General features: G+C 52.8%; 1 protein-coding gene across 2 annotated transcripts in view; it reads right to left on the bottom strand.

Moving 5' to 3' along the window:
• Positions 1 to 3,056: 3,056 nt before the first annotated feature.
• The window catches only part of Acox3 (acyl-CoA oxidase 3, pristanoyl), a 33,749-nt gene continuing 14,883 nt past the window's right edge, over positions 3,057 to 21,922 (bottom strand). For both annotated transcript variants that reach the window (XM_029545338.1, XM_029545339.1), the window contains exons 9-19: positions 18,958 to 19,054; positions 16,694 to 16,876; positions 15,125 to 15,247; positions 13,720 to 13,840; positions 12,087 to 12,209; positions 11,486 to 11,599; positions 9,629 to 9,744; positions 8,403 to 8,577; positions 7,744 to 7,811; positions 7,009 to 7,095; positions 3,057 to 4,746 (exon numbers count right to left, since the gene is read on the bottom strand). In XM_029545338.1, coding sequence (XP_029401198.1) covers positions 4,627 to 4,746; positions 7,009 to 7,095; positions 7,744 to 7,811; positions 8,403 to 8,577; positions 9,629 to 9,744; positions 11,486 to 11,599; positions 12,087 to 12,209; positions 13,720 to 13,840; positions 15,125 to 15,247; positions 16,694 to 16,876; positions 18,958 to 19,054 — 1,327 coding nt within the window. In that variant the 3' untranslated portion in view covers positions 3,057 to 4,626. The remainder of the gene's footprint in view (positions 4,747 to 7,008; positions 7,096 to 7,743; positions 7,812 to 8,402; positions 8,578 to 9,628; positions 9,745 to 11,485; positions 11,600 to 12,086; positions 12,210 to 13,719; positions 13,841 to 15,124; positions 15,248 to 16,693; positions 16,877 to 18,957; positions 19,055 to 21,922) is intronic.

Raw genomic sequence — 21,922 nt, 5'->3', positions numbered from 1 at the left:
GTGGAGGCAGCAAGCGTAAGAGAAGGCACAGCCTGCATCCGCCCTGCTCCTTTGTTCTTCAACACTCCCAGGCTGGAGTCAGTCTTTGCTCTGCGACATCCTGCAGACTGGCTGAGTCTTGGGCTTGTAGAGGTGATAGAGCGGGGGGTAGCAAAGAGGCCATCAGAAGAAACCTGGGTGTCTGGTGGAGGAACCCTCTTTCACGCCAGCACTGGAGTCAGCCTTTAGGGCTTACCCAGAAGTCCTGGGCTTGCGCCTATCTCTGAGACAGTGACCAGAGTCCCTTGAAATTGTTATCTTGTTTCTCACAATGTCATCCAAACTTACCTCACAGTGAAGCAAGAGGAGGCTTTTCACCACTAGATGAAGCTAGCCAGTGCACCCGCCCCTAGCAAAGGTCAAAGAACATTCGATGTCACACGATGGCATTATTTTTTTCTGAGCATCACACAGAGGAAGAGTTGGAATGCTTAAAAAAATCTACCGAGGTGTGGTGCTAGAGACGTGACTCCAGTTAAGAGCACTGGCTGCTCTTGTAAAGAACCTGGGTTTGATTCCCAGTACAACAGTCTACAGTTCCAGTTCCACGGTGTCTGATACCCTCTTTTGACTTCTGTGGGTTCCAGGCAGGCTTGTGGAGCACAGACATGCAGTCAGGCAAAATTCCCACATACATAAAAATAAAGTGGCCTGACCAGACAACCTTGGCTGTCTTCCTATAAAGACAACCTTCCTATAGAGACGGGGAGTCTCCTGGCATTGGCCTGCCAACTAAGCAGAGCCCCAAGGAACCGCTGGGACCTGAGGGCTGGAGACAAAGTCAAGTGCGACTGCTTCAGAGGTTTCCGAGAGATTTCCTAGCTGCACAGAGAGATGAGAAGCGGGGTCCTGGAAAGAGATGCTGTGTGGGGACAATTTGACATGGAGGTGTAGAAGCTGGAGCCTGTGTCTCACCTTCCACAGAGGGAGAATTCAGGTCTGGGCATAATTCAACAGGCTAACTGGCTACCATCCGATCCCTACCTCACACCGCGCCTAGAAAATATGCAGCCTTTCAATAACAGCTGAAATGTACCCAAAGACGAGCTCATGAAAACAAAATTGATCCTGGCCTGAAAAGAGTTTCCAAGTGTGACCTACAAGGTCGGAGCCCATGTGCTTCTTCGTTAGAAAGAGTTCCGAGCCAGGTGGTGGTGGCACACGCCTTTAATCCCAGCACTGGGGAGGCAGAGGCAGGGAGATTTCTGAGTTCGAGGCTAGCCTGGTCTACAAAGTGAGTTCCAGGACAGCCAGGGCTACACAGAGAAACCCTGTCTCGAAAAACCAAAAAAAAAAAAAAAAAAAAAAAGAAAGAGTTCCAATTGCAAAGCTTAAGCCACTTCAATCCAAAGCAAGGCTAGTGACTAATGAGGAGAGATAATTTACAGAGGGTGACTACGAGTTTCTACTTTCCATAGGTAGAAATGTTTTACAGACAGCCACGCATGGTGGTGCACACCTTGAATCTCAATCAGTACTTAGGAGGCAGAAGCAGGCAGATCTCTGTGAGTTTGAAGCCAGCAGTCTATATAAAATGTTCTAGGACAGCCAAGGCTATGCAGACAGACCCTGTCTCAAAACCAAACCAAACTAAAAAGCAAAAAATATTTTACAGATACAACACTTGAGTTTAACTGCTTCATTAGGTGATGAACAAAAATGGGGCTGAGGAGAGAGCTAAGTGGGAAAAGGGCTTGCAGCACAAGCATGGAGACCCGAGTTCAGATCTCCAGAGCCCACATCAAACCGTGTGTGGTAGTATGTGTCTGAAGTCACAAGTGCTCCTACAGCAAAGTGGGAGGGAGAGACACACCCACCTACTGTGCACAGGGGCTCAAACAAGATGAAAAGCCAGGACCACCCCTGACCTCCAGGGGTGCACTCGGGCACACATATACCTGCACTCACACACTCGAACATGCACACAAACATTTTTAAAAGCAGCAGCTAAGGACAGGTGCCATCACAGGTCAGCAAGAACAAATGAGGCTGCCTTACGAGGTGAGAGAGGACATACAGGTGACCCACTCAGGGAAGTCTCCTGCCTTCCTGGGAAAGTGCATCACTTGCCAGCTGTGTGTTGTGTGCTCTCACAGATCTGCTGGCCTTTGTGCTTACACAATGCTACAAGGGGCCTTTCCTTAAGTGAGAACGTTGTACAGCTAGATGCAGCTGGCCGCTCCTCAAGAATGAGCACTCTACTCCTCTATGGCAACTGGGTACCAAAGTCCTCCAGCAGAGGCTACTGGGTGAGTCCCGGCAAGCCTCTTCTGAGAGCTAGCCACACGCAAGGACACACAGGCGCTTATGTGCCAGCCACAGTGAGACTGGAGTGCAAGCTTCTAGATTCCTTCTGTCTCTCGGGAGGAGGCTGATAAACTTGGAGATCCACGTGGCTTGGTAAAGGAAACAACCACACCATGCTAACACACATGAACATGCACACACACATGCATGTACATACCTTACACACATGTATGTATGCACACATGTATGTATGCACACACACTACTCACATGCACACACACCACACACACTCCATACACACACCACACATACATACATGCACGTACACAGCATAAACACACCACACACATGCACGCACAGGAGCATGCCATACACGCAAGAAGAAAAGCACCCAAAAGGATGCATGCTAACATGAGAGCAGCCGGTGTGATGCAGAGCCAGCTGATGGAGATGAGACCTTGGGAGTGGAGGAAGGACCACACGGAACAGGTCACTCCCTCTGCTCCAACTTCTCCTGGGTGGACAGAATCTGGCAGGAACCAAAACCATAGGACAGTGAACAGGCTCTGCGTCTTATGATCCAAGTAAATGAGAAAAAGGTGGCAGTTACTCCCAGAAGTGTGAGGTCACCAGGAACATGTTTTTCTTCTTTGAACTCTGCTGTTACCCAACAGCGCCCAGGGATGGGCACTGGCATTGCAGGCAGAGACACAGCAGGACTTCGATTTCAACACTGTATTGCAATTATTCAAGTCTCTCCTGCTGTTTATGGGACCTTTACAAGTTTGTCTCAGAAATGTAGCCTCTACCCTAGGCCCCCACGTGCCACCTGCCTCACCCTCAGGACCGAAGAGGGGAGTGTACATACACAGGAGCAGGGACAGGATACACCATTCACTTCTGGAAGTCATGTGATATCTGCAAGCTAACAGGACACCCATCTAAATCTGGTTGTCCAGAGAGCCAGTCCCTACCCCAGAGACTGAGATATACCCAATCAGTAGATATGAAAACATATATGTGCACACATTACTAGACAAAAAAAAAAGCCATCAAGTCCCCTCTGTGCCACCCATATGCTCTTGCGTGTGGGCATGCGATGGAGCATGTTCAACTTACCATAGAAAACGGACTCTCCCTCCCCTCAGAAGCTATAGCTGATGATCCATTTGTCTATAATTTGAAATCTGTGGGTGGTCTGCAGTCAGACTGCCTGACCCTGGGGACTTATCTTAATGCAACATTCTACTGACCGTGGACACTTCTTGTGACACACTGGTCAGTCTCCAGTCAGACAGTACAGTAACCAAGCTCCCACGAAGAAGTATGGTCAGATGAATAGGTGGCTGAGGTGACCACTGCCTAGCAGGGTGGGAGGGTACAGACCCCAAGAGCTGGGAGGACCCAAGAGGACTAAGACCTAGTCCTCATTGTTGGGAAAAGCCATAGATCCAGGTGGAAGGCAGCATCTATGGACACATGGCCCTCATGTTCCACAGGGACTCCAGCTGGCAGGCCCCCATTCAGCTGGGGTAGGTCTCTGGGAGGATGCTGAGCGCGTGCGCCTGGCCAAGAAGAGCAGGTGGTAAAGAAAGAGGCTCTCAGGCTCAGCAAGCACCTGGGGCTCAGAACAGCCCATCAGAAAGCTAATGGTGTGGGATCCTACCTATGGCAGGAAGGGATGGCATATGTGCCTGTCAGAAGTACAAGGGTCTGGCTATGGCCAGTCTAGCAGGGTCATGCCCTGTGTGAATTTGCTGAAGGACGAAAGCCACTGCTAAGCAGTCACTGACACAGCGGGGTGTCTGTGGTCCCCACCACCGTGCACGTCTTCTGTGGGAGCATTTTCCTCAGCGGAAACTCTGGTGCCACCAAAGGAGTTAGTAAAACATTTTTTTCCAATAAAAATCTTCAAATTACATCATTCTGATGGTTCATGGTACAGAGCAGTAAATGGCAGGTAAAGAGACATATGGACACCCCACAGCAGGGTTAAAGAATCAGACTGCAGCAGAGAGAAGGAAGTGTCTCAAAAAGCTTCCACGGATCCCAAAGTTCAGAAGGCTTTCATTGTGAGCCCTGACTTTACCTTCCTATCTGAGCCCTGAGATAGCATAACAAAGTCCTTTGTTAAATTCCAAGGCCCTCAGGGAGACACACTGTGCAAACTCCTTGCAAATACCCCATTTGACGATGGGTATGACAGGCTGACCAGGGTCGAGGAGAAGCTGTAATGTAAGTGGTTTTCAGAGTAGGCATCTGGGTGTCTCTTGGAGCTCCGTGTCTGGGTCCAGGCCTCTGGATCAGCTGTTCCTGCTGTAACTGCCCCTCCAACTGTGTCTACAGCTGGGACTTCAGTCTGTCGGCCACAGATTTGTTGGCAGAGAACTCGGGCCACCAGGTGGCACGCTCCAGCACACCGTTCTGCTGCAGGACAGCTGCCCACAGGTTTTTATAGAGCTGCGGAAGACATACCACATAGAGGTGAAGGGCAGGGACCAGCGGAGTCCTTGGAGGACAAGTGGCCAGTGTGATGTCCTCTCGTCTCGAGGACAGGAAATTCTCCAATGTCACTTTTTAGGAAATGTTATGATGATATATGTTTAATTATATAAGCCTTTTATTTTTTGGTAGGAAGTAATTAAGCAAATTTGATTATAAAGTGCCATAAAAGCCATCCTGATGGGAACCATCCCTTCTGGGATATTCCCATGGCAGCTACGCTTACATCTGTACTCTTCCCCCACCTCCACCCTCACCTTCCATGTTCTGTCTTCTCTGAGCCCTGTCCCCAGCTACCTTACAGCTCAGGATGCACAAGCCAGGTACGGCTGAAGAGCAGGAGGCTGGGGCAGGGGTGGGAGCTTGGACCCTTGATGGCCCCACCAGGGTCTTAGCTGTTCTTAGTTTCAATTCCTCAGAGGAAGACAGAATGGATGCTATGCAGGAGGCAGGTCCAGACCACACCTGGCCAGAGATCCTACACCTGCTACGGCCATGGACATCTTGGGTAGAGGCAGTTAGAGCAGAGCTACAACATTGCCATAAAGCTGCCCTCCTGTCTAAGAGACCTGGACTGCTCCGTGGTGTGAACTTGGCCATGTTCCATGGCACCAAGCAGCGCACTGCCACAGAGCTCTCTCAGATCCCTGGCTGAGCTTGCGTTCCTGAAGCCATGTCTGCTAGGAGGGCCTGGGAAGGGCACCGCTTCCTTAGGCTGAATGATGCGTGCCGTCACCCTGCCAGGCAGGACCTTGACACTACGGCTGAGCTGTGGCACTCAGAAACACAAGTCCCTCTCCATCCAGGGACAGCTAGCTTTTCTCTGCCTCTAGCAGTTCTTGACCAGAGAACACGCACTCCAGTTCCTTCTGCAGGCAACAGGCCCTGCATGTGGTGGTCCTACAAAGAAGGTCCTGCCTACAAATGCCTGAGAGGCCGACCTGCGTGGGGGGATACAAGTGAGGCAAGCCTTACTCCCCAGTGTTTTCTTCATACTCAGTTTCCTGTCCATCAACTCTAACACAGGACCCAGATCTCTGCCCACAGCTGGCTCTGCTATGCATGGACCACAGGGCAGGCCTCTCTGCACCTTAGGCTCTGATCATAAAAAAACGGTGTGGTGCACACCCCAAGGGCTACCAGCCCTGCCTGCACACTCCTGGAGCATCTGGGAACCTGCCCAGCCCTGGCTCACATCTGCTCCCTGGATACCCACTCCAATGCACGTGTGCAGCCTGAGTGTGCCAATCTTGGGGTTTCAGACCCCCCAGACAGGACCCTCACAGGCCTGTGAAGCACGGAGTCCAGAGTGCCCTGTGAATGACAGCGAACTCCATGTCCTCACCATTGATTGCCAGCTCACAAAAGGTCACCATGGCCCTGGAGTGGGTAAGATTAAACCTGTCCCACGGCTCACAACCATCAGGCCTCCAGTACATGGCTGGAACACCTTGCAAGGTCATGTTGGCAGAATAATGGGGGTATAGCCCCATGGGTAGCAAGGCACTTCAGAACACCAGGCTGTGAATGTCTCCCTACATGGGCATCACCTTGTGGTGGGGTGTCAACAGGGCAGGAAGGGGCGGGGACGGGGGAGAAGAGGCCAGTTGCATCTCGGATGAGGACTAAGCCCATTAAATGCTTCTGAACAAACCATTCTAGAATTTGGTAGCAAGTGGACACCAGGGAGCTCACCAAGGGCTGTGGGGCTGTAGAGGTAGGCACTGAGGGGCAATGGCCCCACAGTTGGGATGGCCAAGGGGTAGTCAACTGTGGTTGGAGGGCAGGGCAGAGAACTTGAAGATGGTAAGGTTTTAAAAATAGACCAAGCAGATGGGGTCATGTCTGACCACAAAGACCAGGGCCAGGGTGGCTAATGGTAGCTGTTTTGTCAAATTTATGGCTCTGACGCAATGTCTGTGATCGAGCTGTAGGGACCATGTGGACAGCAGGCATGGAGGGATGGAGGAGGCTGGGACCTGTATGTCACTCCAGGACAACAGTGCAACTTCCCTGTTCTGTGGGGGTAAAGGCTGGTAGTCAGGAATGGTACCCAAGACACAGAGCTGGAGTGGCAAAAACTGTGACACCACCTGATTTCTCTTGTCCCCAGGAAGCTCCCCAAGTGTGACAATTTCCAGGAAGGCACCCGAGACTGCTCACTACCTTAGGGCCCACAGAGACTCCAGCCTCAGTGGCCACAGGGGACTCTCCCCTTACCTCACCATCAGCTTTGGCAATAGGGGAGTTCAGAACAAAGTCGGAAGGGGCGATCACGTCCACCAAGGCCACTGCATCGTCTTTCAGCTGTTGGGAAACAAAGTTCATCCACTTGGTGGACGCCCCACAGTCTCCATGGCAACCATGGAGTAACAAAGCCCCGCCGCTGGTTGCTACAGTGCCCTGGAAACCTGAGCAGGCATGGAGTGAGTGCTCCGAGGCCTCACGGTCTGGGTTATGGATTCCCTGGGTGTGTGTTTGCATACTTCTACCATGTCGCCACTGACTCGGGACGGCGAGCATTTGCGGTTTCGGCAAGGCTGACATGCCGAGTGCAGCCTGTGAGCATGTCCCCTGAGGCGCATCCCCAGCCTAGGGCCAAACTGCCGACTGCTCTTCTGAAGCTGGAAAGGAAGTCCAGAAGCCACAGGGGCAGAAAGTGCTCTCAGGCTCCTGCAAAAGCTATCACACTTGCAGCTGGGGCGGGGGTTCCGCGACCCCTGCTTCCTCACGCGGACCGTTATTAAGCCCCACAGAGCAATCTGCTGTGGAGGCACCCAAGGGCTTTCTTGAAATGCATACAATTTTTTCCCCCTTCAAATAACTCCTGCCAAGCACACTGAAGTTTTAATAATGTTTGGGTGATGGCAGAGCTTGGGCAGACAGCCTCAGGGTGATGGTAGAGGCCGCATGGTGGGGACAGAGAGGATTCCCAACAGAGGTGATGAGACTCACCTGCTCACACAGGGTCAGGATGGCATCCTCCATTGCCCTTCCTGTTAGCTCCCCAGAAATGTAGCCGCCTGCAAGCACAGCTTTGTCATACACTCCTCAGCCCTGTGGCCCCAGCACATAAGAGACGGCTTTTCCACCTAGTCCCATGAAGCCTTTCGACCAGAGATGTCAGGGTATCAAAGCACTGACCAGTCTACTGTGATGTCTGGGAAGAAACATGCTAGCTCCAGAACAGTTCTGAGGTTCCCTGTCACCCCCACCCCCGCCATCCCCGGGCATGGGTCAGACCTGGTTAAGGAGACATGAGAGAGGCAAGGGCCTGAGGCTTGGGGACCACAGGGGGAACAGGGATACACGGGTAGGCAGGTGTCAGCATCAGACCACACAGGTGCCCAGATGCACTTCAGGTAGATGTAAGGGGGGTTGGCAGCCTAGAAGGGTCATGGAGCTATGGTGTGTGGGGCATGTAGGCCCCTGAAGCTGTCGGGGGACAGAGTAAGGGACAAGTTTCCAGCAGCCTTCCTGTAGAATCTCAACAGTGGTCTATGCGGCTGGGAATGTGTTGATGGCGGTAACTACTTTCAGGATGATTATTTTCACCAAAGAGAAAGGTCCCTGGTCACTGCTTTCTCAGACAGCATTCCTAGAAGCAGCCTCACCTCTGTAGAGCAGGGCCATGTGCTGGCTCAGGCACCACAGGCCATAGAGCGTGCTGAGCCGCCCGAGCACAGTCCGCAGAGATGCAGGCAGGCTGGAGCTGTGGGTATGCTCACAGAATCGCTGCATCACAGTGAGTTCCATGAAGGCCAGGGCCAGGGGCCGGCAGCCGTACACCTGCAACGGGACAGAGGCCTGGTGTGCTGGGGGCAGCCAATCAAACACCTCTATGGCTGGGTCTCCTAGGAGGGGGGACATTAGGGAACTGGAGAGTGAGGTCTATGTTAGAACGCTGATTCTAGGTCAGTACCGTGAGACTAAGGAACATGGGGACACAGGATGGCACCCACAGAAAGGATCTCCGGGTGAAGCTAAGCCCTGTTGTGAAGGGAGGCTTCAGCATTTACACTCCCCAAGACGGCCCACTTTCTCTTGGCCCCATGCCCAGCCCATCACTACAGCACTGTGAGTGGTTCCAGGGCACAGAGCCTGTCCTCTTCTGTAGCTGGGGATGACGGAGTACAGGCTCTGCTGGACAGGGCTAATGCTTCACTGTCCTTAAGGGTTTCTGAAGTGCAAATCCCCCTCCTCCCCGTTCTTGGACTGCATGTTAAGACTGGCAAATAGCCATGGGCTCTGCAGGAGTCCCTCTAGCCGCAGATGGATCACCTTCCCTAGGGAGGCTAGCCACCAAAGACCTTTTCAGTGGCCTTCTCTGACACCCAAGCTGGCTGCTTGCTGGTGACTGCCAGCACCTCTTTCTCTGTCCCCAATGCACTGCCTCAGTAGAACTTTTAAACCCACAGAGGAGTTTAGATCCATGTAGGTACTGGTTGACTGTGAGTCCAAGCCTATGCTGCTCTGAGAGCGGGAGACACCCAGCCGGGAGGGCAGACAGCAGGAAGTATTATGGCCCATTCCTACCAAGGCACACTGAAGATGGTGACTGAGAAGGGCTGAACAGAGGGGTGAGGAGGGCGAGGGTGGGCCATGGGAGCTGCTGCCCCACTGAAAGCCCTTACTGTGGGTCCATGTTCTTACAACCAACACCCCACTCCAGCAGCAGCTACTACCTGGCACAGTAAATACAGCACCCTACATCTCTCTCCCACAGGCACCAAGGCTGGTATTGACACTCTACAGTGCAAGGGTGGGGGGCCTGCCAAGGCGCTGACTTCTCCAGACACCGGAGCAAACGGGACAGATGTCAACGGTGAGACAGACCTACCTGGCTGTTGTTTCTTGCTTCAAAGTCACTGCCTCTGGACTTTTTCTCCTGGCAGTATCTCCGGTGACTCTCTTGGAGCAAGTAGCAAACAAGCCAGCGGTAGGCTGCCAGGGGGGCTTTGGAGGAGACATGGAAAACAACCGAGAGCTCCTAGCGCCACATACGTAACCCCGGGCAGGCAGCGCCACTGGCCAGGTGTGCCCTGGTGGTCTTTATGAGGACAGCAGAGAATGGCGTGGTTTGGCAGGCAGGCAGGGAAACCCAGTCACAGAGGGTGGCTACCCGAGGCTCTTTATCCGGTGGAGCTGTCAGGGTGTGTGCTGTGTGATTGACAGCATTTCCACTGTCATCACAGCTTGGAGATGGCAGATCACAGAGCCACTCGGAACCAGCTAAGACATGGTGGCTACTCTTTCGGGAACGGAAAGGACAGGCACCTGGATTCCCATCCTCAGCCTCACTGGTCAGCTAGGGGGCTGTAGGTTGGCACTTGCCCTGCCAAGGCCTCAGTCTGGCATGCTACTCTCTACAACTCTCCATGGCAGCAGACAGCCAGTTACAGAGAGGGGAGGGCCGGGGTGGGTTACTGGTGCCTCGTCTGCTCATCTCCCTGCCACACTACTCGGGATGCAGGACACTGATGAGCAAGGACACACAGCCTTGGATAGGAACGAGGTTCTGACCAGACATATGGTGGAGTCCATGCTCTCCGTATCCCACATCCAGGGGGGAAAGGCCTAGGTTCAAATGACTTGCAGGTTCCAGGGATAAGGAGCAAGAGGACATCTGAGAGGCATGGCTCAGAGCTCCTGGGGGAGCAAACAAGGGTCTGGTCACAACTGGTTTAGGCCTCTGGTGTCACATAGCCTATTCCTAGGGAAATGATATCACAGACTATCAGTGATATCCTTATGGCTCAACCGAGAAGCTCGTTAAAAAGACAGGCAAATGCACCTCACAGGCTCAGAGAGGTCTAGTGGCTCATCCGTGGTCACGCAGGATGTGACTATGCAACCATGCATGATGGAGAGCTGCAGTGGGTGTCAGCCAGAGGTATTCCAGGGAGCAGGTGAGGCAGGGCTGGGGTATGGAGCGGTATACCCTCCTCGGGGTCCTTCTAGGTGTGGTGCAGACAGACAGATGGTCCCCAAATATCTACGAGGTTCAGAGCCCTGGGATTTATGACTGGCCTTTTTAAGAGGGCCTATGCAGGCAGGAAGAAGTTGCGGCTAGCAAAGTGAGATCACTCTGGGATGGGCAGGCCTCATCCCCTATGACAAGGGTCCTCACTCAAAGACAAAGAGAATACCCTGAGACAACAGAGGCAGAGGGTGGAGTGTTACAGTCATAAACGGAGTGTGCCTGGGTCCCCCAGGATCAGGGAGAAGCAGGGGCAACCTGATGTTGGACGTTGTCTTCTGCACTGTGAAACGGTGGGGTTTGGTGCTCTCAGAACCCAGGCAGCCCAGGACAGGATCCAGGGCTGCCTGATGCTCATGAACCTTAAATGTCACCCTCAGCCTCAGCATGTCAAAAACCCTCATCAACTTCTGGAGGATCCAGCCGAGGCTGGAGTGATGGCAGCTCATTCCTAGGTCATGTGACTCGCCAGGTCATGTGACTCACTAGGTCATGTGATTCTCTGCTTCCCAGGCTCCTCCCAGAGAATCAAGTCATGGGCAACAGGATAGGTGGGTCCCCCAGAGACCTTCCCAAGATTAATGTATGGCAACAAAACCAAGGAGGTACTGCAAGCCAGAAAAGCACCCGTCCCTATGAGCAGTTACTCCAGCCTGTGCATTTCAGTCCCCCACCCTGTGGATAGGCATAGGGCAGTGGCGGGGAGGATGTTAATACCTGCTGAGTCCAACCAGTCAGCCTTGCTGGAGCCCAGGAACTTCTGGCCCAAGATTCCAGGATAGGCTTCCAGAAAGTTCACTGTCTTGAGAGGGCTTGTGAAGTGAGCTCCATCTAGGGCACACACTTCTGTGACTTTGGAGAAAGACAAAAAGTCCCCACCCCCGGGGCCTGGCCTGCTAGCTTGTCCATCTCTGGCTAGGCATCCCTGCTTGGCTGGCCTTCACCTAGGTAGCTCCTTTGCCACCAAGTGATGGCCTTTATTCACCCTGCACATGACCCACTTTTTTTTTTTTTTTTTTTGAGACAGTGTCTTGGGTTTGTTTTTTTGTTTTTTTGGGGTTTTTTTGCAGGGGTGGGAGGGTTCAAGACAGGTTTTCCTGTCTCTGCCAGGTGCTGGGAGTAAATGCGTGTGCCACCAGGGCCTGGCCAGACAGGTCTTGCTTCGTAGCCCTCTAGCTTGGGATGCTCTCACTTTGGCTCCTGGGCTACTTAGACTATGGGGCTGTGCTACCATGTCTGACCACGAGCTGGGAACCCCCTAAGCCTGAGAGCATCCTGCACCCTGCTGAGCTCAGCCTCCCTCCCTGGAAGTGCCTACCTTGGAGAGGAGACTCCAGGAGGCCAAGCAGGTAGTTGCTGGTCTGCTGCAGCAGGACATTGTTGTCACCTTCATAGGTACAGTTTGGGTCGTTGTCATTTCTGAGGTCACCAAGCCGGTTTACTGTAAAAATCCACCACGGTGTCACTCAGGATACTCTGAAAGGTGCCCCTCCCACAGCCCCACCCAGCAGGGGACAGGAAGCACTCTCTGGCCTCCCTGCTCCCTTGGCCCACATTTGCTGGCTGTGCCTCTGCACCCTCCTTAGGGAGGAAGAGGTACCTCCAGGAAGGCTGTGGGATGACACATGAACATTCAGCAGAGTTGGTGGTAGTGAGGATTGTCACCTTCCTGCCTGTTGGTATTAACAACAGTCAGTCTCTCTCTCTCTCTCTCTCTCTCTCTCTCTCTCTCTCTCACACACACACACACACACACACACACACACACACACACACACACACACACACACACACACACACACACACACACACACACACACACACACAGAGCCACATGGCCTGCCAAGTGTGGGAACCACTCCAGAGATAGGGCATGGGGCTACACTCCTATAGCTAAATGAAGCCTTTAAAAGGCAATTTCCAACTCAGTTGACACGACCCTCCTGCTACGTGAGCAGCTAGGGCCTGCGTTCACTTCACCCGATGGGCTTGGCCCTGCCTGAGGTGAGCTGTCCCAACCCAGCCTCTCAGCCTTCCTCTTCTGACAGAAAACCTTCTCTTTGAGGGGGATGGAGGAGCCGGCAGGGAGAGGAGCCAGTCCAGCCCCTTCCTGCTCCAGAGAGCTGACATCTGACCTTGATGTGGTTCTGTGGACTGTCTCTGCATCCTTACTGGTTACGTTGTGAGCTGTGGGTCAGGCACGTTTGTGTCTACAGTACTTCAAGACGTAATTTCCTTATTCTATTTTAAGTCAGAACAAAGCTAACAGTGCCCATGTGTTTCCATGAGTTATAACAACAAATAGAAGCTCTACTAGAACGCTGCAGAAAGGATAAAACACGCAAGCAAATAACTCAGATATGGCCATTGCGAGCTTGTGCCAGTAAGAGACAACATGTCAGGGAGTGGCTCGGCCCGGCTATGGGAAGCATCAAACCCAGACTCTCACAGGAACACGCACCGCCCTGCTCCGCAGGAGCCCAAATCATCTCTGACCACTAAGGGGTCGGTGTTTCTGCACTGTCTGCAGCAGCAGTGGGCAGCCAGTTATTATTAATCATTTTTGATGGGTACTATCTATATAATGCTACAGGCCAGGTCCTCTAACCATTTCTATGCACTGACTCCTTGGAAGAACCTATGTGCTGGGCATATAATTCTATCTTCTTCTAATAAGAAAGCTTAGGGTATAATGAGGGTAACCTGCCCAGTTACCATGGAGACCACACCAGGCACTGACCTGACCATGTACTCAGAATCACGTACTAGGCGCATACCTACTGGGTATGGCTGAGTGGGTACGGCTGAGAGGAAGTGTGTGCCTGAGTGCGTACAGCTGTGTCCCAATAAAACCTTATCAGAAAAATAGGCTGCACTTTGTGGGACCCTGACCCAGTAGCCCATGGGAGGGCTGAGGATGAGAAACTCCCCCCAGACTAACCCAAACTTACTGGCCAGATAGCCATGTCCCCCACACGCCTCACGGCACTCCTGAATACCCCGCTGGGCTGTCCATGAGGCTAGAGGCTTGCCAGCTGATGCCAGAACATGGATCTCACGGCCGAGTTCTGCCTGTGGGGGAGAACCCAGTGAGAAGAGGAGAAGACCAACTGGCACTGCGAGTCAGGCCCCAGTCTCAGCACTCTTGTCAAAAGAAAGGCAGGTCAGCTATGATGAGGAGCGAGGAAGCACAGAACAGGGGGATGAGCTCCATCGCACAGGTTCACAGCATGAAAACCAGCCATCTCGGCAGCATATCCATCGCAGGCACAGTCTGCTGGAGAACGCCTACTAGACTTGGCTCCTACCAAGTTCATGGGTATGTAGTGAACATGACCATCTATCTGCAGAGAGGGCAGCATGGGCACAGACTGGTACAACACTGGAGCCAGTGCCACCCTGAGGACCATGGCCATGTAGATGTTTAGTGATGGCTTGGCACCATGGCACTCCTGGGCCTTCGTTCCTGAAGCTCACATCTGTTTCACATGCATCCTTTTCATTGGGTACAATGCCTGCTACACAAAAACGATCCGTTTAGCCAGCAGTATCCGTCTCAACTAAGGAGAGTTCCAGCTGTCATGGCGCCTGGCTGGGTTTCACCATGGGGTTTCAGAAAGAAGAGAAACAGGAGAACTGTGTTGTCAGCAGGCAGATCATAGACCCGCTAGGAGAAGCATGCTTGCCCCTTCGTCTTGGCAGCATCCCTCAATAGCCTGTTCCTCTCAAGGGCTCCGTGCCAACATGTGCAATACTCCAGCCCTCGTTCCAGATCTGCGATGGGCATCTCAGTGCAGCTCATCTGTCAGGTGCTTTAAGACAGAGTCGCAGCCCCCGTCTGCAGCACTAACCTGCTTCCAGACCCATGTCTTTTGATTGACATCTGATTTCCACTTGGGTGGGTAGCACAAGGGGGGGCCAAACACCAACCCGTAGGCTACCTATAGAGAAGCCAGCAATGGGCGTCCTCGGGCAGAGCAACTGACCCGGTGGAGCTGCGTGCTCACTTCTGGCACAAACCCAGGGCTGTCAACTCAGAGAGAGGACTCAGACCTCTGTGGGGTTGTTTATGAAAAGGCAAGAAGAACTGAGACATCCTCTGAGGGTGGCTATGTGGAGTGTGAGCATCATCATGCTCTCAGAGGAGCTGGGAGTTCTGCTCGGCCAGCACATCCCCCAGATATGCGGTGATGGACACAGCCCAAACTGCAAGTCATTGGGGCGAGCCACACCCCAAGCTGGGGGACAGCTAAAGGGATTCACACAGGCTCCGTTCCCACAGCGAGCTGCTTTTGTTTGGCCTCAGTGCCAAAACACGGCTGCTCAAACTTGGCAACAGCTAAACAGATGCCTCACCTGCCAGTCGCCGTGGTCTCCCCTGAGCCGGGCACTCTGTACCTCCAACAAGTCCAAGAAGATTGTCTTAGAGAAGTGGTCCAAGGCATAGGCAGCCGCCAGGTACGGAAGTAGGCGCCATTGCTGGGGGAAACAAGACACACAACAGATACCCAGAGTGGCTGGCACAGAGAGCCAGCGTAGCCCTGACCACGAGAACCTGGAGTCAGTTTCCTTAGGAGTGAAGGATACCTGGTGCCAATGCAGTCCCAGACAGGCGCTATTTTTAAATGATAATTTGTTTAATGTGTATGAATGTTTTGCCTGCGTGTAATATATATTTGCATTCCCTGTGTGCCTGGGGCTCAGGGAGGTCACAAGAAGGTGTCAGATTCTCCAGGAGCTGTAGTTACAGATGGTTGTGAGGTACCATGTGGGTGCTGAGAATCAATCCCAGGTCCTCTGGAAGAGCACCAAGTGCTTTAAACCACCAAGCCATCCCTTCAGCTCTGGCCCCATGTCTCTTGAACCTGTGAAAGGTGATCAATCACCCTGGGGTGGGGGGACTCACACGCCAGCACCTGAGACGCATGGCATACATCCTCTGCTGGGTGGACAAACGGATGAAGAGATGAACGGGTTGGAGGACACAGGTGGAGCCTGAAAGGGACCCAGTGAGCCCCCACCATGGCTGTCAGTTGTTGCCATGTACCAATTCTGTCAGCGTATCACAGCCCCTTAGACAGTGGCAGGGGCCTAGGGAGGACCTAGGCTGGAGCTCCTTAACCATTGGATTTCCCTGGGCACCCAGAGTAGTCCATATGCTGTCACCATGAGGAACAAGGATGACAACAGGGCTGCCCAGGCACGGTGAGAGACTACGTTTCACCATTTACTTCCTAAACAGGAAGAGCTCACTGCCAACGTGAGGCGGAGGTGAAGGAAAGGGCGATTCTGCCTCATTCCCTCTGTCACTCAGACAGCTACTTACGCAGCACTCGGCACAAGGCCTAGGCCAGATACAGCAACCAGGTCACCAACCTCACCCTCCCTCGTGCCCATAAAGGGGGGCCGTGACTGTCCCTCAGGCTGCAAAGGGGGCACCAGAGTGGGACACGCAGTGAGACTCTGGCTGGGGAGCACAGGAGGCGGCTGACACGCCCCTTTCCACACATGGCCTCTGTGCTGTATGTCCCTTTGCTGCCTGTGAGGATGCATGCAAGGCTGGGTGTCCCTTCTGCTGCTTTAAATGCCATTGTGTTTAAAGGGCTGCACTCACTTGCTGCTTCCAGAAATGGCTTCCTCAGGGTCATTTCTTAGGGATGGGACAGGCGAGTCAAAGACTGTGGACTGATGCAGAACAGTCTCCCTTGCCAAAGCAGGGGGACCTCGTCTGCACACCCAGCAGGCGCGTACCTGCCACCAGAGTCCTGGCTCACCTCCTCCCATGTACCTCCTTTTGAACACCCCAAGGCCCTAGTGCCTGGAAGGTGCACTCCTGCCCAGTGTCCTGTTCTTAGGGCAGTCCCTGAGATCTCTCCCAGGGGCCAAGAAGAGCAGAGAGCAGAAGATGATGCAGACGGCCAGTACCTGCAATGGATATTCAAGGACGGGAATCTCTTCTTTATCCGTGGGTCCAAACTGACACCGTGTGGCCGAGAACCGGATGGCTATGGACACGGCCAGCTTCAGGTTGACCACAGCCATGCTGATGATGGAGATGCGTCCTGAGGACAGGCTCCCCAACGATGCTCCCAAACGCTGCCGGACATCCTGGAGAAGGAAGACGGGTGTCACGGATCATTCAGATGTTGTGCAGACTCAGAGAATGTCCCAAGGAAGAAGGCGTACACACCCAGATGAACTGAGAGGAGAGGGCTTCCAGCTGCCCAAGGAGGGAGCTTTGAGAAGGCAAGCTCTTCTTCTCGGGCCACCTGAGGGCGCTGTGCCCTGCCTTTTCCTGGATGGGCACCAGAGGCAAGTGTGGTCCAGCATGGGACCCTGCATCCCCCAGGCACTCTGCTGGGGCATTGGCTCCTTGGACCCCAGCTGCTGAGCTCCGGGGAGGGGGGGGGGGCTGTGTACCAGCCTTCAGTGTCAACTCCACATCTATCCTGCCCTTCACTAAGTTTGACAGAAGCTAGGCTCAGGCCCCTCTGTGGTGCTCTGGGGCAGCCTGGTGTCCTTGCTCCCCGGCCCCTGCTGTTGCTCTGCGGATACTGTTTGGGTCCTTCCTCCAAAATAGGGTGTTGGGTGTACGGCAGTCTTCCAGACAGGAGATGTCTGTCACACTCTCATGTAGAGAGGACAGCTTTGTTGGTGTTAAAAATGTTCAAATCCAGGGGCATGCCTGGGGCGTCAAGGTAATAATGGTGGCTATCCACTTGTATCAGAAGCACAATTTCTGAATCCTCTAATGATCTTATTTTCCCCTACGTGTCAGAAGATAGCTTTTCCTTGCTTTTCCTCTTTGGAACCACAGAGATCCTTTACATCAGTCTTTCTTTCTCTAGCTGGGCACGTTTGATTGTCATTTCTCTAAATCCCTGTGGCCAGAGCAGGACACTCACCTCCCCAGGGCCTTCTGCTAAATTCTTCCTTTCAAGCCTTTCACATTACGGTGAATTTTAATTGGCTGTCTTCATATTACTGTGTGTCCTGCGTGGCTTCTTTGCTCACAGGGCTAGTTTCTCTTAAGTAACTTTGCTGGATTCATTCTTGTTTTCCCATCAGGTAATGGGTGAGGATTGTCTGGGGAGTGTCCTTCCTGGGAACTCTCTTCCTCGAGCTGTGTTCTCAGGGTCAGCCAGCTGTCTGTCTGTGTGCTCACCACTCAAGAGCTGTGGGCTGCCCCACGGTTCATCTCCACCTACAGCCTTAACACTTTCAGTTATCACGATGTGACCTTCCAGTGGCCCCTATCGGCTCCTATGTTTCAATACTGTGAGTGGTGAGGATTGTCTGGGGAGTGTCCTTCCTGGGAACTCTCTTCCTCGAGCTGTGTTCTCAGGGTCAGCCAGCTGTCTGTCTGTGTGCTCACCACTCAAGAGCTGTGGGCTGCCCCACGGTTCATCTCCACCTACAGCCTTAACACTTTCAGTTATCACGATGTGACCTTCCAGTGGCCCCTATCGGCTCCTATGTTTCAATACTGTGAGTGGAACTGTTTGGGAAGGATGGCCTTGCTAGATGAAGTGCCAAGGGGGTGGGGCAGGCTTTGGGGTTTCAAAAAAACTCTGTGCCCAGTGTGCCTCTCTGTCTTGTAAGTCAGGATGTGAGCCCCCAGCTGCTCCTGCTGCCATGCAGTCCCTCTGCCACTGCAGACTCTGACCTTTTGTTTTGTTTGGTTTTTTTGAGACAGGGTTTCTCTGTGTAGCCTTGGTTGCCCTGGAACTCACTTTTTTCGACCAGGCTGGCCTCGAACTCAGAAATCCACCTGCCTCTGCCTCCAAAATGCTAGGATTAAAGGCATGTGCCACCATGCCCGGCAGACTCTGACCTTTTGAAACTACACATTCCAATGTAAACACTCCCTTTTGTAAGTCGACTTGATCACCTTGATCATGGTGTCTTATCACAGCAATACTATGGAAGACAGTTTTCCTCTGTATGCTATGGGAGAGCAGCCCTCGGCCCGAGCAGTCATGGATATCCAGGCACAGCCAGAAAATGCTGCCAGACCCAGGCCACCTTTGCCCACCAGAACTGTGGTCCCTTCTCTGCTGAGGACACCAAACCCAACCAAGAGAGCTGTGTGGTAACCCCAGGGCCAGCTGCTCCTGGGGTGGTCTTCAACACCACAGGAACAGACACGTGGGAAGTTCTGTCTGCAAATGCCCACAGCCCATTGGTACCTTAAAGGGGGTGTTGTAAGTGCCTTCAGAGGTGATATTCCCAGTCCTGTCCAGCAGGTTCTGGCGAGGAATTCGAACTTTGTTGAACATGGCGAATCTGTGCAGGAGAGAAGGTGGGCTTCATCATGCAAGCCCTCCGGGAGCCTGTCTGGGCTTTCTCCCTCTCCCCAAGAGCAACTGAAGGTAGCATCACCCCCCAAAACAAGGGTGTGAGTGTGATTGGGCCATTTGAGGGCCATCACTGCCCCAACTTTATCTCCTAGGACAGATGTGCCCTCGTGTCATTGGCAAAGAGAAGCTCCACGCCCACCACCTGCCTGTGCACAGCAAGGGTCACACACCACTGACAGGAGGGCAGGAGCCAGTTCTAAAGCTTGGCACCTCTGAGCCCCAGTACACAGAGCTACAACCATGGTGGTTTCAAATGCTAAGTCAAGCTGGCAGTGGTTGCGCACACCATTAATCCCAACACTCGGGAGGCAGAGGCAGTGGATCTCTACAAGTTTGAGGCCAGCCTGGTCTACAGTGTGAGTTCCATCCAGAACAGCCAGGGCTACATAGAGAAACCCTGTCTTGAAAAAAATAAAAAACAAATAAACAAATAAATAAAATGCTAAGTGAAATCAAAGAACCTGTAGTTCGGTCTCTCCCCTGGCTCAGCTAGGAAAAGGATCTAACGGGTGTTGCATGGACCCTGGGCATTGACAATCCAAGATGTTTTGTAATGGGCTGGGCATGGTGGCGCACTCCTTTAATCCCAGCACTCGGGAGGCAGAGGCAGGCGGATTTCTGAGTTCGAGGCCAGCCTGGTCTACAAAGTGAGTTCCAGGACAGCCAGGGCTAAACAGAGAAACCCTGTCTCAAAAACCAAAACCAAACCAAACCAAACCAAAACAAAACAAACAAAACAAACAAAACAAAACAAAAACCTTTAAAAAAAAAAAAAAGATGTTTTGTAACGGATTAAGAAAGAAGCTTGAACGAGGTCAACTGCAAAGTAGACTGAAAGTCTCGATGGTTCCGATAGCAGTGTGGCTAAAACACTAAGCAAACAGAGCTTTGTCAGTTGACAGCGGCCACTTGTGCTGCCACAGCCTACCGCTCCTCACCTGCAGTCTGACCTCCTGCAGGCTCTGGCTGACAGCAGCCTGGCTCCACTTAAGCTGCTCATTAAACAGCAGGGGAGAGCGAAGTATTTCAAAAGGGACACACCCTACTCAGGACCACCAGGTGGGTGGGATTTTCTGCCCATCCTGCAAGGATGCGGAGGCAGACCCCTCTCCAGGGTAGCCCTATTCCAAGTAAACACTCAATTGTCCGTGTGAGTCACTTCCTGCCCACAGATTGTTAGAGCTGTCCTATTTTTCTTACAAGTCCATAGCCCCTGGACCCTACCAAGCACTTAGTGACCAGGAACAGAGGTGATGGTGAGGAATGGTCCTCCACGGTGACAGAACCATCCCCCAAAGACCATTTCCTGGGGAAGATGCAGCAGCCCTTCCCAGTACCGACGTGACAGAGCTCACAAGAGCCTTGGAGTGGCAGAATCTAACACAGCACACCCAGATAACGGCACACTGTGTCTGGTGGCCACGTGGCCTGCACCCAGCCTGCAGGCTGCACACAATGCCCCGTTTTTAAGGAAACCCAGCCTGGGTGCCAAACCCGAGGTGCTCCAACTGTTTACTTGAAAGCCAAGGAATGCTTTTCAAGTACAATGTTGTCAACGGAAAGCACTCTTTTTAAGGAGTGGAAAATCTTCACCCTTCTTTGCCACCAAGGTAGAATGAGTTGGAGCACACTTGTGCTTCTCAAGTTTCTGCTCTAGCTTAAGTCTCACAGATCATCTTTGGGTCACTTTTTTATCCACAGAACAGTCAGTTGGATCCAGCTGGTGAGCTATTCGGCACACTATGATTTTGGTCTCGGGGGGTCAGGGGTTGTGTGTACAGCAAAGTGTGACACAGGGAGTACGTATCACAAGGCACGTGCACACATGTGTGGTATGGGATTTGTGTGTGACATGGGGCATTCAGAGGTTCAAGTAGGTATATGTGTATGGGGGTATATAAACGGGGGAGCCTTCGGAGGCTTCAGGGTATGTGTGTGTATATAAATGAATTGCAGGACAGTGGTATGGGATAGCTGTATGACGAGGCATGTGGTATGGAAGCAGTGTGGCTGACATGGGGCATGTATACAACTTGAGGCATGTGGACTGAATGTGACAGGCATGATTGAAGGGTGTAGAGGGAGAGTGTGTATTGCAATAGCTCCCACCCCAGTCTCCTGCTGCAGCCCCCTCCAGCAGCCACCAGCCAATTCTCACGTAGTGCAGGTCCTCATTTGGGGGCTTCCTCTCAGCCTTGTCAAGGAGGACTCCCCAGGCCCAGAGCCCGGCCTCATCATGAAAAGTACTGTGGGCACATTGAGGTTGGGCTCAGGGTCCCCGGGGAAAGATCCTTATCATTAGAACGTTTGGTTGAAAGGGATCCATGCAGCTGACTCCGCTCTGGATTCTTAAACAGTCGTGATAGGTTTTCAAAACGACAAAAGTTAACTCAGAACCAGTCCCCAGTCTAAAAGTTCACTAACTTTTAGATTAGCTCTGGTGCTGCTCCCAGAGCTGAGGCAGAGCAGCCACTCAGCTCTGGAACTCTGGCGCCCTCTGCTGGCGGCCTGTGGTCAATGCAGGCAGGAAGCTTCGTCATTTAGTCTGCTAAAAGCCTTAGGTCTGAGAACTCAAGATCAGCCTGGCCTCTGCTTGTTGGAACAGCTGTTCAGGTTGCCCCACAGCGTGCCCATGGTGACTCAGCTAAGCCTTTGCTACGTCTACAAATTGGGGGTCCTGTAAGTGGGATTTGGTGTCTGTGCGATGTATCCCAGGAGATGACCCATTCTTTAAGGACAGGCACTGCTGTGATGGGGCCAAATACAAGCTCTCTGTGATGTCCCAAAGTTACTC

Source organism: Mus pahari, chromosome 13 (assembly GCF_900095145.1).
Source record: "Mus pahari chromosome 13, PAHARI_EIJ_v1.1, whole genome shotgun sequence".
NCBI classification, from domain to species: Eukaryota; Metazoa; Chordata; class Mammalia; order Rodentia; family Muridae; genus Mus; species Mus pahari.
Note: the sequence above shows the minus strand (reverse complement) of the source record. Positions and strands in the feature narration are given on the sequence as shown.